At 44.0% G+C, this 19896-nt stretch overlaps 1 protein-coding gene across 2 annotated transcripts in view; it reads left to right on the forward strand.

Moving 5' to 3' along the window:
- ST8SIA5 (ST8 alpha-N-acetyl-neuraminide alpha-2,8-sialyltransferase 5) overlaps nt 1–19896 on the forward strand; it is a 41745-nt gene that overhangs the window by 4785 nt on the left and 17064 nt on the right. The window contains exon 2 of one of the 2 annotated variants that reach the window (XM_054003464.1): nt 10445–10552. The exons of the other annotated variant lie outside the window; for it this stretch is intronic. Coding sequence (XP_053859439.1) covers nt 10445–10552 — 108 coding nt within the window. The remainder of the gene's footprint in view (nt 1–10444; nt 10553–19896) is intronic. 2 annotated transcript variants of the gene reach the window in all.

The raw sequence follows: 19896 nt of genomic DNA on the forward strand, positions 1-19896 counted from the left end.
ACAGCAGGACTTGCAATGGGGACTTGGAGGCTACATGTGGCCCAAGCTGTATTTTGTCCTAAAACTGGGTTTTTTGTCCTAACTACAGCTAGCTTAGGTCAGTTGAGAGCTCCTGCCCCATGCCTGGTGCAGCTCCTAACACCCTGTGAAAGTGTTAGCCATAACCTAAGACCATCTATTTCTGTGTACTCTCCTTCCATACTCCCATTTAAGCATCTTCCCCAAAAAGGCGTAATCTGAAGGTCACCTAGTGAGTCATCTCTCTCTGGTCACATAGCTCTGTGCTTCCAGCTCTAACCAGAGGGAATTGCTACCCCACAGAAATTACATGTATCCTATGAGTCATCTGAATGAATCCCTGACAAGGTGCTGGGCAGGTCTTGGGTTTGGGAGGCTTTCTTCAGAGAAGAGTGCTTAAAACTTCAGAACAAAGCAAAGTCTTCAAACGATAAAGAGCACAAAAAAAAAAAGTGTGTTTACAGGATATGGACATCACCTTAAAATGGCCAGATCTATTTGAGCACAGCAGGAGAAGCTGAGACTCCAGCCATGCTGTTCCTGCTGCAGGGCATTCCCAAGACCATTTCATGGGGTGCAGGCATCCCTGTTGGCAATGGGGTGGAGGGAGCAGAACCAGCAGGGATCTGACAGATTAATTCAGCTGTCTCCAAATTCATGGGATCACAGAATCCCAGAATGGTTTGGGTTGGAAGGGACCTTAAACCTCATCCAGTCCCACCCCCTGCCATGGGCAGGGACACCTTCCACTAGCCCAGATTGCTCCAAGCCCTGTCCAGCCTGGCCTTGGACACTGCCAGGGATCCAGGGGCAGCCACAGCTGCTCTGGGCAATCTGTGCCACCACTCTCACAGGGAATAATTTCCCCTAACATCTATCCTAAATTTACCCTTTGTCAATTTGTCATTGCCCCTTGTCCTGTCACTCCAGGCCCATGTAAATAGTCTCTCTCCATATTTCTTGATAGCTCATTTCACATGCTGAAAGGCCACCCCAAATCTTCTCTTTTCCAGGCTGAATAATCCCAATTCTCTCAGCCTTTTCTCACAGCAGAGCTGCTCCATAGCTCTGATCAACCTGGTGGCTTCCTCTGGACTGGCTCCAACACGTCGATGTTTCTCCATCCAGAGGCTGGATGCAGGCACCCCATGCCACTTGTCATCCCATTCCCTTTCCCACTGCTGCTGTTGATTGCTTTAGGCAATTCTCTTGAATCCAAATTTTTTTCCTTCTTCTACTTAAAGGTTTGGGGATTTTTAACCACGATTTTAATTTGCTTTTTAAGGAGAGCATAAAGTGGCTGAAATTTTACTACTAGAGTGTTAGTGTTATTTCCTCTCTTGTGCTCCCTAGCAGTGCAGAAAACCAGCAGGGTTTATACCCCTGCTCCCTCTATGCTGTATTTCTAGCACTGTTTTCTTTCACCTCTGCTGCTGAGATGGCAAAACCACCGGCTGGTCGGGTCTGTGAATTGCCAGTCCTTCTCCACTCTACAGATGGCAGTAAATTAAGGTAATGAGCGTCCATTATTTCAGTGTCTTACATGTGCAAATTGCATTATCCCAGGTGTGTCACTCCCTGGTGTGTTATGCCATGGTCCTTCCTGACCTCATATCCTGAGGATGTGTTACTACCGAGTGGCCTTCGCCCACTTGCCCCTTTTATTGTGGCTGTGGCCACCCAGCAGCTCCTAGGCCAGAGTCCACTAGCCCACTCTGGTTGGTTTGAATCGTGTTGGGCTGTAGGAGCTCTCCAGAAACTTTTTGCCCTGGAGCAGTGAATTATAGGTATCCTGCTTACCAGCCAAAAAGTGGCCATTGTCCTTACTGCTTAATACAGAGACAATTAAATCCTGATCCTAATTCAGGTAGTAGCCAGTAGCAGCTTCCTTCAGTCTGACTTTGTTGTGTGAAGATCTAGGCCTGCTTCTGTCCATGCAAACAATTCTCCTTGTGTATTTGGCTGAATATCTGGGTTAAGTCCTCATTTTACACAGATCTGTTGCCTCAGTATGACAGAGTAATGGTTGAGTTTTGCCAATGCCCAGCATTCAACACCTTTTCACCCAAAATTATTTATCTGCTGTGACATTTCTTTTAGAGGAGAAGTGCCACCAACTTGTTTTATGATGTTTTGAAAAGAATTACCTGCTTGGCCTCTTTGTGTGTGGGCAGGTACAAAGTTCAGCCTTGCCTCCATTTGTAAAGAGCCAAGCCCAGAGCCCTGTGTTCCCATTTTTGGTTGTGCTCCACCCATGTTCCCCTGTGCTCCCTTGACCACTGACCTCTGTGGCCAATGTTGATGACCTGGTAACTTGGTCTTTTATTTTTGACCCAGCTGGAGTTTCCTGATCATTCTTACACTTGCTGGATTTGGTTCAGGCATAATCACTGTGCAAAGCTTTGTATTTTCTTACTTCCACTGTGCTTCATTCTTACCCTTGATTGCTTTTTCATTTCATTCCTCAATTTTTAATTCAAGTGTATTCATTGCTCAGCAGTCCATGTCTCCTTCAGGGAAATTGTGGACTTAACCTCTCGTTTCTTTGAGGCATGCTTGCCCTCTGTTGCTTGCATCCATTTTGTTTTTCCATCAGCCCTGCAGATAGTCGATGTCCTTTCATGTCCATTTTATTTAGTTGGGTTTATGCTTTAGTTCTCAGGGTGAATGCCTTAAAATCAGCCTCTGTCACTGGTTTGGCATTTTCTATCAGAACAAATACAGCCAAAGCTGGGCTTTTGACAGTCCTAACTGATCATCTTAGGCTGTAAGTATTTTGGAAGGGTTGCCTAAGTGGTAGGAGAAGACTGTGCCATCCACTTCTGTGATGGAGAGAGAGAATGTTTGCTACTCCTGTGCCTAGCACTGAGTACACACTCACTGACTGTGAATGCATTTTGCCTATTTTCTTCAGCATGAGCCCTCAGGGCAGTGTGGGGACACTTGACCTGATGCTGAATGTATTAGTGCTGGAAACTTGAGATGCAGTGCAATTGTTTTAGTCAGACCTCTTGTGGTCTGGTGAGATTTGGAACCCACGCTGCATCAGGCATCTACCATCTCAAATGTCAGAATTTGCTGGTATCATAAAACATTTGGGATTTCCTGTGAGTGTCTGTGCTCAGGGCTTGGTTGTTTGGGTGGTTTGGGTTTTTTTTGTTTGTTTTTGTTTTGTTTTGGTTTGGTTTTGTTTTTGTTTTTTTTCCTTTTCTTGAAAACTACTACCTCCCTCACTATAATTTCATTCTGTTGTTGGTTTTGTGCTGCCCCTCAGTATTACAAATAATGATGTTTCAATTATGAATAATTATAAATGTGAATAATTGTTACCAATAGGATTGGCAGAGATTGTCTATTACTCCTTAGATGTTTATCTTCCAGCCACAGATGAGAAAAGGTAAGATTGCAAAGGTTTGGAAGGTATCCTTTGATGTTCTTGATGTCCTGGTCAATGTTAAATCCAGTTTAAGCCAACTATTTGGATGTGTTTTTCCTTCCTGGGAAGTGATTTTGGGCCAAGCTTTCCCAGATATTGCTTGTGAATATCTGATGCAAGATTTAACCCAAATGTGAAATGTGCTACATGAAACAACACCTTTTTTTCTGTGTAATAATGGTTATAATCCAGAAGCTTCCCACCTATGTTTCCAATTTTGCTTTTTACACTAGTCAAAATACACTCCTCCACCATTTTAATACTATTATTTCCCTCTAACATAAAGAGCCAAACTTGTCCCTGGTATAATTCTGTAAGGCCAAGAGTGTGATGAAACCAGACGTGCTCCTTTCCCACATTGTCCATCCATATTTTGCTTTTTGTGGGTCCATGTTATTTAATTTCTTCCTTTTGCTCTGAATATGCCGTTCCTGCTCTTCCACATATTTTCATACAATTTTCAAAACCTTTTAATAATCTTGTCCCTGTGAGATGGTAAGTGATGAGTTCAGTAATTACCCAGTGTCAGTCTATTTACAAAGCTGTAGGTCACTGAGACAAAGGTTGATCTCTATTAAAGCACAGTGAGCTTCTATCAGGACTAAAACTTGCATTTTTCTAATTTCTCTTGCGAAGTAAGTATTTCTCTGAACTTGACTAGTCAGATTCTGCGCTTCTTCCACTGAAAAATATGAAATTTTTTATGGACTGACGTAAGAAGGAAAGCATATTGCTCAAGTACTTGAGTTAGCCCCAGGAATGTTTTATTTATTTGTATCCTGCCTGGCAGGCTTATGGCCCTGGATTCTGGACTGAAAGAGGCCAGCACACACGTGGTATTTTCCTGGCATTACATAGCACAGGTGAATTGGACCTGGACTGCTATAGGCAGATTTATGTTTCTTTCTTTCCCCTGTGCTGCATCTTTTAACTTGTTGTCCCTTGTGTGTTTACTTCAAAATGGATTGGGATGTTTAAAGTGGCATTTAACTAATCAAGTAAGCATTTGCCTTGTTCTTGTCACCTGGCTTCATTGTCTTCAGGGAGTAAGTCTGGCCCTTTTGTCAGGAAAGAGGTTTTGAACACAGGTTGGTCTGACTGGGCACTGCTGGGCTGGGTTTGATGTCAGTGTCTAACTGTTCTCTGTGGTAACTTTAGTCCTTTACTCCTCTTGGGCCCCTCTGATATCTTTCCAACTGCAGTGTAAGTAATCTTGCTTTTTCTGGCCTGTGCAAAAATGAAAAGGGATCCTTAGTTTTGCTCCAAATCTCCTCTTACTGCTGTCTCTGCCAGCTGCTGTGCTTCTCTTCACCTGTGCAGCAGTCTGTCACACTGGAGACTCCTGATATTCCCCTCACCCAAGCTCCTCTAACTCCCTGATCCATTTTAGTGAGTGTTTCCAATCACTCTCATCTGCAGGTCACTCATGCATACCATGGTTTTAGTTTTATTTTCCGTACACCCTGTGGACTCAGTGAGTCATAGTTTCCTTATTTTGCAGAAAGAAGGAACTGGATCGCTGGCAAGATTAACCATCTGACTTTCCAACACCTCTGTGATGCCCCTGTTAATAGGCTAAGGGCATCACTTTCCATTTTCAAAGAGAGCAGAATGATAATTTAACACTAAAGTCTTCAGTTCCTCTTCCTCAAGGGCACAAGAATTACAAAACAGAGAAACTGAGGTACAGTGAAAGTGATTTTCCAGTGACTTTAGGAAGCCTTTACATGGCCTGGGCTGTTGATCATCAGGACAGGGACTGGATATGGCTTCTATATCTGAGAAGTAACAGGGAAGTGCAGCACCATGACCAGGCCTGCAGAAACAGGATTATAAACTTACTCATAATATATAAGGAATTAATGAATATACTACTTGCTTACAATTTCAACCAGAGCCAGAGTCACAAAACCTGGATTTCCTGTCACCTCCTAATGGCCTCTTTGTTAGGGAGAGTGCCTATGGAGAAGGGGTATGAGAACTGCTGGAAAGCAAGAGCAGGAGAAGTGAAGACAAATAACAGAGGGAGCTCAGAAAGACAAATAATTTGCCTTGTTCTTGGGGACATCCATATCTTCCTTCCCCTCCTCTGCTTCTCCTTCCTTGCCTATCTGTGTAGGCCAGCAAGCTGAGTCAGGTTTTGGCTTAGCTTCACCATTATGAAATAACATTCATTTCTGCCTGGTTTTGCTTGGGCTTGGATTTAGCCTGCCTGTGGTAGATGCCAAATGAGGATAGCTGTAGCTGTCACCTTTTAAAGATGAGTGGAAATCGCCTGCTGCCTGGGATTAAATGGGATGAACTGGTGGTATCTGGGGAATAGATTGTGGCTGGAGTGGCAGGTGATGCCCCTGCTGCCACTCAGTCCCTGTCACCCAGAGGTGCTGATCACTGTGTCACTCAGCCACCTGCACCAAACTGCTCCTGTGCCTGGGAAGCACATGGATCTCTCCTGAACAGGTTCTGCAGCATACACAGTCATGGCCCACTCTCTGTGTAGAGCCTGTTCATGACCTCCAGCTGCGCTTGGAGACTTTTGGGTCTCCTTCTTTTAGCAGCTCGCTTTTATAAGCCCTGCCTTCTGGTCTGAAGTGAATTTTCACCTTTCCTTTCCTTTTCAGAAGGACAGTAGGCACTGCTGAGGAGGGATCTCAGTGTGACACAGCATGGGTGCAAAGCTTCTCTCGGCAATTCATCCTCTTGCTCATTCTTGCCTTGTGGTTCAAAATCCTCATAATTATCTGACATCCTCTGCTATTAAAACCTCTGCTTGTGTAGGAGTTGTTTTTTGTTTGGATTGCAGCAACAGGCTTTCAGTCTTTGCTTCCTGCTGCTTCCTGACAGCCGGTTTTGACAAGCCCTTCAGAGTCACTGCTGCTTTGTTAATTTTCTGGCTTTTCACCCCCTCCTCCTATTACTACTTTACACCGATGTTTATTTGACCACACACTGATTCAACACTTACAGTTACCAATTAAGATCAAAATATTGCTTTGACATTTACCTGAAACTCAGGGTCTCTGTTGCTAAGACATCCAACTTCACCGAGTTTCTCCAACGCAAGGCAGAGCATTGCTCATACTTTTATTTGTTAGGGATAAGCCTTGTGATTAATGGTATCCGTAACTGACACGTACATCTTCCTTGATGAACAATTTGCTTACATTCATGGCAAAACAAAGCATCTCTGCACGGGGAGGGTTTCTGGTTATTACACCTTTTATGAATTCTTTCCTTGCCGTTATCAGCATCACACGATGGGGACACATACTGATTTTAGAAGTTGTTTTATTAGGGCGAATTGAGCAAATGGCAGAGTTCCACTTGGCAATCATTGGCAATGATTCCAGGCTTAGAATTAGGTTTTCTTTATTTATTTTTTCTTTTTTAAATTTTTTCTTTTTTTCTTTTTTCTTTTTTTTTTGTTTGAATTCTTTGACATGAGCTATGTAAATCACATAATAGACCTTGATGTCTCAGTCATTTCCTCAGCTTTCCTTACCTTCTTTTAACCTTTCCTTACCCTCCCTTTTGCTCTGATGTTTTTTTCTCTTCCTTTTCTGTGCTTCTGTCCTCTGCGTGCTTTTATATTGCAATTCTGATTCACAGAACCTTAATTTGTTTACCTGTTTAAATGCAGTTACTGCTGAGAATGAACATGGTAGAAGTTGATTGAAATAGAATACCAAAGAAATACACTGATAAAGTGATTCAAGTCTCTTTTCTGTTTTCTCAGGCTGTTTGCACATTTGGCCAGATAATTTTTTATGGATGCTTACAACTCAAACTTGAGAGGATTAGAAAATTTTGTATTTCAAAAATTAAATTCTCCCAACTCAAGGCTGATTGAAATCAATGATAAAGCCCTCAGTAATCCTGTTAGAAAAAATAATTAATTCAGTGGTTTTAAATGTCTCATCCTTAGTTTCTACTCTGTCCTAATACTACAAGCCATTATTTATGGAAGTTGTTCTTACTGTGAGAAAGAGATTTATTGTACCACCTCTGCAAAAAATGCAAAGCAGCAGCTTGGTCTCAGTTTTGCAGACTCACAGTGAGGCACACAGCCCTATGAGCTGTGCAAAATTTCTTTGGTGGGGTGTTTTGTGTATTTATAAGTCTGTATCCTGTTAATCCCTGGAGTACCTGTTGGAAGAAGAGCCCTGTGTGGTCTGTCTGGATCAGGGCTGGACACTTAACTTTAATGTGACCCTAAGCTCAGCTCACAGCTCTGTACTTTGTCCTTAACCACAGAGAAGTGTCATACCCAGATCCCTCACTGGATATTTTTGTACCTCAGTTAGATCCCTGCCACTTCAAAGCTAAGTATATCAAGCTGGTCATCATAAGACATATCTGCCATTCCTCAGGGTTATTCTTCCAATCTCCCCTTGGGTCTTACCCTAAATGTGAATGTCCTTTACACTGGGTGCCTCTGCTGCAGTGCACGCCCTTCCCCAAAAACAGCCTGATGAAAGGGGGGCATTAAAGAGTGATTTTACAATTTGTTTTGCTAGGTGGACAGATTCACCCCCCTCCACCTTGGAACATTTACTTAGATTTCCTTTCAGCTGTTACATACAGAGTAAAGACATAGGCAGGGAAATGACTTTACTGCATGTTTTAATTCTTCATTTAATCCGCCTGAATACTGGCTATGCTGTAGGAGAGTTCACCTCTGGAGGACACAGACATTTATCTGGATTAATGCTCTCCATTACAGTTTGCAAATATCAGAGTCCCAAACAGAGAATTCAAATCCAATTAAAAGGCACAATTCCAGCTTGGTTTTCCCACACTTCTCTCCCAGTGTATCATTCAGTGATGCATTTAACAATTAAAAGATATTTTTAAGGCCATATTCTTAAATGTATTTTACAAAGATATATATTTGAAGAAACCATGTTTCTATACCAGTTACAGTGTGGCAAAATAATGTGTAAGATTGTGGTATATGGGAGAGAGCCACAATAATTTATTTCAACAAGCACTCAAAGTGAAAGTGTCTAAGTAATTTTCTTATGTTTTCTTCACACCAGTATTCCACTCATAAATTTACCTTGTGCAGGCCAGCTGATTAAAAACTGCCAGAGAAACACACAAGTTATGGGGCTGCCTGATGATCCAGAGCACTGCATTACCCAATGGCCATTATGGCATAATGTAAACACACTTTGATATGAATCATGGAATCACAGGGCAGTTTGGGCATGAAGGTAACTTTAACCTCATCCAGTGCCACCCCCTGCCATGGGCAGGGACAACTTCCACTATCCCAGGCTGCTCCAAGCCCCGTCCAGCCTGGCCTTGGACATTCCCATGGGATGGGGCAGCCACAGCTGCTCTGGGCACCCTGTGCCAGGGCCTGCCCACCCTCCCAGCCAGCAATTCCCAGTTCCCAATCTCCCACCTGTGCCTGCCCTCTGGCAGTGGAAGCCATTGCCTGTGTGCTGTCCCTGCATGCCTTGTCCCCAGTCCCTGTGCAGCTCTCCTGGAGCCCCTTGAGGCCCTGGCAGGGGCTCTGAGCTCTCCCTGGAGCCTTCTCTTGTGCAGCTGAACAGCCCCAGCTCTGCCAGGCTGGCTCCAGAGCAGAGGGGCTCCAGCCCTGGCAGCAGCTCCGGGGCCTCCTCTGGGCTGGCTCCAGCAGCTCCACGTCCTTGTGCTGTTGGAGCCAGGGCTGGGGCAGCTCTGCAGGTGGGCTCTCAGCTGAGCACAGGGGCAGAGGGGCAGAATCCCCCCTGCCCTGCTGCCCACGCTGGGGGCTCAGCCCCGGGCAGGGGGGTTCAGGCTGGGGCAGGTCCAGCTCTCACCCACAGCACCCCCAGCTCCTTCTCCTGGGGCTGCTCCCTCTGCTCATCCCCAGCCTGGGTGGATCCTGGGGGCTGCCCTCATCCAGATACAGGTCCTGCACTTGGCCTTGTCAAACCTCACGAGATTCCCCTGGGCGTATTTTAACGTCCCATGTTGTTCCTTCTTAAGTCCCTGTGCTATTAATTGCTGCCAATTAGACTAAAGGATGGATGTGGCCAGGGAGATTCACCAGCCCTTATCATAAGCCTGGTGGCCAGCAAAACTATCGGGGTCCTGGATGCCCTTTCTTTTGGACAAAGCGTGCTGGCAGATTGCTTCCTGGCTGCCCCCACACAGCCCAACTGGGAAGTTAACTTTCAGTATTGGCAGCACCAAATGTTCACAACTCAGCTTGCCAGACTTCTGAAATAATGAAATTGGGTTAAAAAGGAGAAGTTTAAAAATAGCAATCTGCAAGATCCTTTTTCGTTGGCTTCTGAGATAAGGGAAGGGTTTTGGCTTGTGTTGTCAAACATTTCCCCAGCATTTTTAAATTTCTACCCTGCTATTGGTGTAGTTTACAGAAGATTGCAGGCATCATGGGAGTTGGAACAAATCTGTGAAAGTTTGGAAAACAGGGACTTGTGATGATTGTGTTTATGCATTGGCCTTAAAAAATGCCATCTTACCAAGCAGGCAAAATAAGCACTGTATTATGACTTCAGAGACATCATCAAATGACACATCCTTTGCTAGCAGAGCAAACAAATCAGAGGAAGGACCCAGTGCCCATCACATTTAGCAACTACTGTAGATGTAAAACTGAAGTTTGGAGCCTCTACTTCTTTGGCCCCATGGTTTCCCATGTCGCCAGCTTTTCACCCTTGTGTTTTGGAGAATGAAATTTCTACCTCCTCATACATGTGTGTTGTTTATGAGCACAGGTAATTCCTGGCCTTCAAATTTGTATGGGGAGCCTGGTATTGTTTTCATCCAAGGACTTGCAGAGTCTGTGGGACGTAAAAATTATTTGTTTACCCTAGTAAGGTCATATCTTTTTGTTCTTGGTATCTTTTAATTGTTTTTGATGAATGTGTCATGGTCACATTTGTATGTTAAGAAATAGGACATGAGAACTCATGCTGATAGACTTAACCTAATGAATGATATCAAATATCAACTGCCTCGTTTTCTTGCTAGAGGGCTGCAGTTTAGCTGGCAGAATGGAGAGGAATTGGCAAATTGGACCGGCACCTTTAATTTCACGGATGACGGAGCAGTGAAGAGTGGCAGTGACACAGGCACCAGGTACCAACACCCGAGGGAATGGCTGTGGAGTTCTCTCTCTCCTTGTATGAACCACAAATGTGAGCACAGGCTGTATGAAAAATGACATCTGCAGTGTGCTTTGGCTGCTTGGCACTGCTCCCCACAGTACAGAAGATGTCAGGGATGCCCAAGCACTGTGCTGTTTTCCCCTTTGCAAGCCTTGGGGACATTTTGGACTATGCCCTAAGCATCCATGAAGTCTGCAGGAGGGTGGCTTCTGTGTCCTGGCCTCTCCTATTTCCCTACCAATGCTGCGTGTCAAGGTTTGGCAGTATGGGAGAAGGGGACTTTGGCAGAGAATGTCCCAGCATTACAGTATTGGTGCATACAGAGCACACTGGGGAATGTGGTCTTTAGAATAAAACACGTATTCCATGAAAACATAGTTTGACTTGAATTCTTTTCAGGGCCTAGCAGGGTAAAAGTGCTCTGTCAAGATAAGACTGGAGTGTTTCCTTTATTTACAGTACTTGGCAACACGAGAAGCACTGATGTGCTGCTGCACTCTTTGTACTTCCTAGTTTGACACGGGCTCAGGTGTCTGCAGGGTCATGTGCAGACTCAGAAGACTGGCAGCAGTTGTGCCTAAAGAGCTCCACAGCTATCCCAGGCCATCTGCACAAATCCAGGCACGGGCGTAGGGTGGATATTTGGGCTCTCTTCCTGGAACAGCAGTTACAGGAGTTAAAACTCCTGAGTCATGTGTAGCATCAAGTTCAATAAGCAGCAGGGAAATCTTAGAAAGAGCTGTAAAATAAAGAAAAAACTAAAAAGAATTGAAAGAGTACTTGTGTATAAACAAAACTCTGGGTAAATTGACCATTTTATTTTAAATATCATCATTTTGTAACCATACACCACTGCAGCTGTGGAGCTGATAGCACTTCAAAGGCAAGCAGAAGTTGCAGAGTCTAATGTGCCAGAAATCATCCTGTCACTGAAGCACAGCAATACTGCAGTTCCTGTTCAGGCTCTTGCTGTAATGTGATCCTGTACGAGTGCTGCCTGCTGCTCTGCTGGTTGTTCTTGTAAAGGTTCTTTATGAGAGCAACCAGCCTCCACTGCAGTTTTTCACTTAGAGCAGGGAAAAAAAGGGTTCATGTGTTGGTGTGTGTATCTATCTATCTATCTTCTACTCTTGTTGCTTTTTCAGTATCTGCATATATAGTCTGTATTTACAGTCTTCAATTTAGGCACTTGGCATATAAAAGAACTCAGTGTGACACAAAGACACACATCATCTTGAAGGCATGAGATAATAAACAAATATAGATTTCCTCCTCTAGACACCTTTGACAGAGACAATTGAACCATCATTGATTTAATGACTGGGAACCAAAACCCTTGAATACAAAAGACACAGTCAGAGGGGCTGCACCACAGTGCTGCTCTCAGTCTCTTCAGCCTCTTCAAAGGCAGAGAGGTTCAAGGTGCAAGTGGTTTTCACACAAACAAACTGCACAAGCTAGATATAAACTGCAAAAAGTTGGAATATCAGTGAAGGAAAAAAAGTGTATTTCAAAGCCTGTGTGTTATGTGATATGTCAATGACTGTCTCCACTGCCCAGGCTCCCCGGGGAATGGGCACGGCCCCGAGGCTGCCAGAGCTCCAGGACCTTTGGACAGCGCTGCCAAGGATGCACAGGGTGGGATTGTTGGGGGTCTGTGTGGGGCAGGAGTTGGACTGGGTGATCCTTGGGGGTCCCTTCCAGCTCAGGACATTCTGTGGTTCTGTGTTACTGACAGTGGAGCTGGAAGCTTTTCAGTCAGGGATAAGTCTACCTGCAACATATTTCACACCTAAGTGTGTTAGAGATATCATTTATCCTTTTGTTTACTGTAGGAAACCTGGGAATATAGAAAAAATTTAAAAAGTATTGTGTAAGTGTGGAGATGAGACTGTGTGGTGACTACTACAGAGCTGTGTCAAAATTGTTTACTATTTACATTTGATCACCCTTCTGACTGTGTTGTCACCAGACATCTCCTGAGTCTTAATCTGACACTCAACTTTAGGCTGTTATAAAATGAAAACAAGTCTTCCTCTAATGAATAATTCTTTCCACTGAATGGAAAACTTGCAGACTACATTTCACAGAACTGATTTTATTTGTATATATTTACAGAGGACTCCAGAGAGATGTCTGAAGTGCAGAAAACTAATTGTATGTCAGCATAAGCACACAGAATACCTTTCACTGCATAGCTCTGCAGTTTGCTGTGCCATCACCTTCTTGTAAAAGGTTTGGTGTTTAAAGATATTAATTGAAGTAGATATGAATATGATTTCCATTAACTTCTACCATTTATATATATAGAGACATATGTTTATTCATGCATATGTGGTATCAGCTTGAACATATTCTAGAACTACTCTTTATCTTTTAATTACATAACTTAATACAGGGTGTAGAGATGCTGACAACTCATCCTGTAGGAGTGAAGTTTTAGATGAAAATGAAGGACTTCCAAAGCAAAAGCACACTGAAAGAATGAGTGCATTGGAATTGCAAGTCAGTCAAACTTAATGAGAATCGTGGCCTTAGAGAAACCAATGAACGGTGAAGATTAAACACTGCATGAAAATGATCAAGTAAGAAAGAGACTAATATTATTGTTTTATGTGATTTCAGTTAACACTGGGTCACTCCTTAGAATCACACAATAGTTTGGAAGGGACCTTAAAGCTTATCCAGTGCCACCCCCTGCCATGGGCAGGGACACCTTCCACTGTCCCAGGTTGCTCCAAGCCCTGTCCAGCCTGGTCCTGGACACTCTCAGGGATCCAGGGACAGCCACAGCTGCTCTGGGCACCCTGTGCCAGGGCCTGCCCACCCTCCCAGCCAGCAATTCCCAGTTCCCAATCTCCCACCTGTCCCTGCCCTCTGGCAGTGGAAGCCATTGCCTGTGTGCTGTCCCTGCATGCCTTGTCCCCAGTCCCTGTGCAGCTCTCCTGGAGCCCCTTGAGGCCCTGGCAGGGGCTCTGAGCTCTCCCTGGAGCCTTCTCTTGTGCAGCTGAACAGCCCCAGCTCTGCCAGGCTGGCTCCAGAGCAGAGGGGCTCCAGCCCTCTGATGGCTGAGGTCTGAAACCAAACACACTTCTCTCACTGAGCCCTGCTCTGACAGCTCTGGTGTGCTGGGGTAACTCAGCTAACCCAGGTTTTCACCACAGTGCTTAAGACAGTTCTTCAGACTGTGTAGGAGCAGCCCATGGAAATAAAATCTTGTGTCATGTATGTGGCGCAACCAAGAGTGTGGATCCCCTTTGTGTCACCTAACGCTGCTCTGGGCAGACACGTGACAGATCCCAATTTGCTGGGCCTTTTTGGGCACCAGAGCCTTCATTTTGGTTCAGATTACATTGCTGAAGGCCTTCTAGGTAGCAAGGAAATTGTGATTACTAGCAAGAAGTAAAAGTGTAGCGCAGGAGCTCCCCAAAAGCCATAGGGATTTCAACCAAAAGAGGACTACCCACGCAGATGCAATAACAACTAATTGTTGAACACTGGCTTATTTTTGATTCTTGTGCATCACCCATTACTCATATTTCTATCTTTTGCATTTTACTTTGTGCTAAGCATTGTTAAACCTTACAGCATCCTTGTGGAGAATCATATAAAGGGTTTTATCTAGTGCTGGTTATGACAAGTGATATATACAACCCCTTCCCAGAGCCCTGATTCTTCTGCTCTCCTTTTAATATGTTTTGCAACTTACTGGGATTGTGAGTTGTCATGCTTAAATAATTTTTCACTGGCAAGAAGCTGCCTTAATGACAGGATGACTTATCTGCCATGTGAGTTGGTTTATGGTGTTCTCTTCAGTCTACTGGAGCTGCAGATAAGATTCAGTGTAGAGCTTTTGTGATGAGACCACAGAAGCCTTTGGTAGGTGAGAGGAGATCATACTTTAAGGCCTGTCAATTTCTGCTCTGAATTCTCTAGTAAGACAAATCTGAAGCTTTGTCCCCACTGGCTACAAAATAAAAAGTAGAATCAATTTGATTCATCAAATATATGTTTTGTAAGAGTAAATGTAAGGGCTTAGGATTTTGTTTAAGTCACATTGCTGAGTTCCTTATACAAGGATCCTAAATCTAAAAACAAGAAAAAAAAAAAAAAAAAGGTAGCTTCTTGCAATAAGCTAAAATATGGGTTTTAAGATGTCATTGATGTATAAGGGTTGTCATGAATTTTGCTATATCTTCCAGGTGGGTGGTCATATGGATAACAACATCAGCAGATTATTTCAGTCAGAGTGAACAGGAAAGGGCTGAATTAAAACACCCAAGCAGCAGTTTGTTAAAAATCTGAGAGTTTTGAAATGAAATTGGGAAAATAGCGCTTCCTGCAGCATACTCCATTGCTGCTTGTCAGGAGACAGCATTGGTTTGATACAGCAAAAGACGAGAAGCACCAAAATGTCCCTGAAACTCAAATTCAATGTAGCCTCCAACAAATCATTCACATACTGCACAGTGGGAAAACCTCTAAATGAAGATGGGTGTCAGTCTGGTTCAGAGAGGACCTGGGAAGGACAGGGAGTGGTGGTGTTGATGGGCTGCAAGGTGGGCTTGTCTCCAGGGAGAAGCAGGAGGCAGCCTGGACTTTGCTGTGCCATTTAGGGCTGTTTCTGCTGGAGCTCCTGCTGCTACACCCACGACTGCTGCAGTGGAGCTGTGTTTTGCAACTTACTCTGGTGCTGTGCTAGGCTGAAACCGTGGGGAGGCTTGTGTCCCAAATCAGTGGACAGATGGGAAGGGAACAACGTGCCTCTGGCAGGAGTGGATGTTTGGTCAATTCACATTGCTAATGAGGTAATGAGCAGCAGAGCCAAGCAATTCCAAGTGATCTGTGTGTGGAGACTTGGAGATGGGAGATCGTAATAAGAATGGCAGTGAGCAGCCAGTGACAGTTTGCCAGGAGCTTCCATAGTTGTGATGAAAGATATATCCTCAGGGCATCACAACCATCACCTTGACTGCACAGATGTGTAAGATACCTGTGGAGTCATAGGACCAGGTCAAAAAAAAAAAAAAAAATCCAGAAAAGGAGCACCTGTGAGGAAAAAAGTTTGTGCACTTTCCACTTTTCTGGCGATGTTTAGTGAGCTGTCCATGAACAGCCTTTAAAGGACAGAAATATAAAAGCCACTCCTCCTCCGAAGAAGATCAAACTTAGGAATTTAGGGCTGGTCCATGGAAGCGGTTTTGGTTTTTTGAAAGCAAAAATTTAAACTTGGAAAACAGGCACAATATCTTGATCCTTGTCTTGATGGATGGACCTATCTAACACCATCTATTATAAAATCCTAGAAAAGCTTACAGCTCTGTAAGACCAAACATATCAAAATATCCTAAGTGAATGATCAGTGGGTTCATGAATCAATAACTTTTAACCTCAGCTACAAGAACCTCTTGCAAAACTTGAGCCCCAGTAGAAGAATTCCAGATCCTGAATTTTAGTTACTCTGATTCTTCTAAAAAGACAGCCAATCTTGAACTAAAGATGCCATTTCTATCTTTAGCTTCCAGGCATTGAATACTGTTTTTCCTTGCTATACTGTATTGAAAACTTTCCTGCCACTGGTAATTGCTTCCTGGTGCAGTATCTCCTTATTCAGTCACCATATGTTTAGATTAAGCTTCACACGCCTCTCATAATATTTTAGAATCCAGAAAATTTCTGCAGTTCCTTTTGTAACTCTCACCAGTGTCTCAAACCTCCAAAGATGAAATGTCAGAAGTGCGTGCAGTAATTCAGAAGAGCTATTACTACATGATGCATACAGAGATAAATGACCATTTTCTCTTGCTTATATTTTAATTTTTTTACACGAAACAGCCCATAGTGGCATATTTTGCTCTCACCTACAGACACATACTAAAAGTTCATGATCAGTTAGACATCTAATGCATCTAGCATTAGAGATGGAGATGGTACAGGATTTAAACCAGTTATTGCCAGTGACATTGTCATCAGCACACGGTAGGCAGGAGGAATGTGAACCGTCTTTTTTAATATTTGCTGTCCCCAAGGATGGGACGATCAAATAGTTTCCTCAAGCTGTAGGAAAAGTTCAAGCTGTGTAAAAGAAGCCTGCTGCTTCTCCAGCCTCCTCTGTTGAGCCCACATCTCTTCCTCTCTCAGTTCAACCTTTCAAGCACCATTCTGTTGTGGACAAGTCAACTCAGGCTCTCAAATAGCAGAAACAGCACAAGCAGCAATGTGATTTTTCTTTTTTTTTTTTTTTTTTTTTTTTTTTTTTTTTTTTTTTTTTTTTTGTGCCACAGTCCTGGTGAAGTTTAAATTAGTCTAAGAGCATCAAAGATTCCTGCTTCCCTTGCCACATCTACATCAGCTTCTTTACCTGCTAAACAGGTGAAGAAGCTTCCCAGTGGGACAAAATAATCTTGGGAGGACAGACCATACAAAGTGGTAGGATGCTTTTATTAAGGGAGAGAAACCCCTGAACTGATGTAAAGCCCTTAAACATTTTGACCAAATCTTGTGGGTTTTGATGTTGTCACATAGAAGCATTAAGAGAAGCAAAGGCCAGAGGGATTTGGTCTCTCACAATGGGCCCTGATGAAGTCAACACCTACTGTGTTCTATTCCGGATGGATTGTCCAGGGCCTCCAGAGCTGTGATAGGCTCCACCCCAGCAGTATTTTTGCTCCAGGGACCTGAAGGTTCCATGAAGGCCTTGCCAGATGATGTGAGTCCCCTGTGCTTTGGGGAATGTGCTCTGGCACACTTGGAACCTTCCTGAGTAAGAAAGGTGAATCTCAATCTGAGGTTGACCATGGATCTGCCCTTACTGACGAGTGCAGGCACTGCTAATTGGACAGCACTCTTAATAAGCATTTAGTAGAAGCCTGCAGGGCTTGATTCATTTATTCTCATTTCTTAGTTGGTGGATAATGTATATTTTTGGAAAGATCTTTGTTTTTCCTGCAGGGTAGGTGGAATCCTTCCTGCGATGCTCTGCGGTCTTGCCGCGCAAGTGCTGCAGCCTTGCTGCAAACAGTGTCAAGAACTGGCACCTCAGGAACAAGCAGAATGAATGGGAAGGCAGCTTCAGAAAGTGATCCTGCTTAAAAGATGCCTGACCATTGCAGTAAATTATACTTTTAAACCTTTGTTCAGTATATCAGACAAATCAGTGTCTCAACCCGAGCGTCACTTGAAGGCAGGATTGAAGTCTCGGGCTTTTTAATTCATGTAGTGTGATCAAGAAAATCTTACTTCTGATCAAAGCAGAAGCAGCCCAACTGCAGATGATCAAAGACCTAAATGTTAGCTGATGTACTGAGAAACCAAATGTGTCTCTCACTAGCAAGCTCAGTAGGCAGCTCAGCTGGAGGTGAGGTTGCAATGGGGGACGTGAAGGTTAGAAAAGAAGAAAGTTTCAGTCAGTCAAAAATGGAAAATTACAGAGTGAATAGCATCTAATTTCTGGGTAGTCAGTGAAGTGATCTGTAAAAAACCAGTGCCCTCTGAGCACTTGCAGTTTGTGTGGTGTTCAGGCAAAAATTTGATCCTGGAAATATGTTGTAGGTTTGAAAGCCACAATTGATGTGAGCGGACACAGGGCAGTGAGTGGTGTGTAGTGCCCCGTGCCCTGGGAAAGCACAATCCTACATGCAACTGAGCTGTTTGTTGTAATTCATTTGCAGTTGTGTTCTTAAGGTAAAGAATCATGAATTCTTGTATTGGTTTTCCTGTGGACTTGTGACCTTTAAAGGGATAGAAGTTATTTATGTTTCATCAGCAGAAGTGGAAAAATGCAGGGAGAGGACATTATGGCGGTGACAGATCAACTCTGTTTTATGGATAATAAAACTTGACTGTCATTCTTATAAAGCCAAAACACAGACCTTTTCTGTAGCAAAAGGAGTAAGTAGTATAGTCAGGTTTGTCACTTGTCACTAATCCAGAACATAAATCAAAATAAACTGTACTACATCCTTGTTTCTTAGCTGGAGAGCAAACTGAGGAGGATGACAGGGAGGACAGTTTCCATTTGTGCTAATTAAGCTTTCTGACAGGCAAATGTATCGTCGTTCACAGGGAACTACATGTTTTAGAGTGGGAGTTAATAGGCAGGAAGAGCTCTCAGAGACCAGGGAGTGGGTGAGACTGATGCTTCCTCTGGGAAAGTGCGGGGGCCTGATCGCCAAACACTCCCTGCAGGACCAGACCCTTGCAAGATGAGGACGTGGGTTTAAATGACATCTCTGGAGGCTGAGGGAACCCATGCTCCTTGTGCTAGGGCCTGGTGTTGTGCAAAAGCTGCGTTCTAGGGAAGCGCAGCGTGAAGCACTTTCTGTGGGAAGAGGTTGTCCAGTGCTCCAGGGAATGGCTTCTAATATCCTGCTAATATCTGCAGCAGGAGGAATTGCTGTGAAGCAAATAAATAGCATGAACACTTCTGGGAGAAAGAGAGGAACCCTTTTTTCCTGAGTCTTGACCAGCTACTCTCTTGAAAAATTCCTAATGCTGTTGCAGCACCATTCGTGCAGCCCACGCGCGGCAGCGTCCGTAGCATTACGAGTAAGGAGGGTTCAGTGGCTGGCTGTCTGCTCCAGTGAGGTCCAGGCTGATGAAGGACAGCCCAAAGGATGTTTATTCAATAGGTTGGGATCACTGAGCTCACTTCAGTCTAACTGACCCCATGGCAAGCAGCATTTTCTCCTCTCTCTGTGCAGAATGACTCTGCCGTTGGTGTCCCCTGCCTTTGCTGCACGTGTCCCACCAGCGATGTGCCATCCAGCCCATCCCATGGATCCTCCCTCTGCACTTCCATGGGGTAGTAAATGGTGAATTCAATGCTCCCAGTGGCTCTGTTGGGAAAGCTGAAGCTGTTGTGAGAGTTAGAGAGCTGCAGGACAGTCCTGTGCTTTTTCAATCTGTGGGCTCATGGAATAGCTCTGCTAGAAAGGCAGTGTTGCCTCGTGGATTGATTTCCTTTCAGATCCAGAAGTGGTTTATTTTTGACCCAATCCTTTCCTCCTTAACCTTCTGCTGCTGTGGTAACACATCCTTTTTCATTTCTATTTTTGGTTTGTGGATTGAGTAAACAGGCAACGATCAAAGGGAATGGCTGGGACACAGGAAATTTCGTCTCCATTTCATAAAATGACATCTTTGACTCCAATGCCACAGGCTGAAGGCAGCTTTCCTGTGCTGTGGTGTTCCCACGTGACAGCATGTGCTGTTCAACATCTGAGCTGCTGCTCTCTAACCTAGCAGCACAGCCAGAAGTGCACAGAAAAGATAAAAATAAATGTTAATCTAGATTTTTTTGCTCTGCTTATTTGT

Source organism: Vidua macroura, chromosome Z (assembly GCF_024509145.1).
Source record: "Vidua macroura isolate BioBank_ID:100142 chromosome Z, ASM2450914v1, whole genome shotgun sequence".
In the NCBI taxonomy this organism is placed as follows: domain Eukaryota; kingdom Metazoa; phylum Chordata; class Aves; order Passeriformes; family Viduidae; genus Vidua; species Vidua macroura.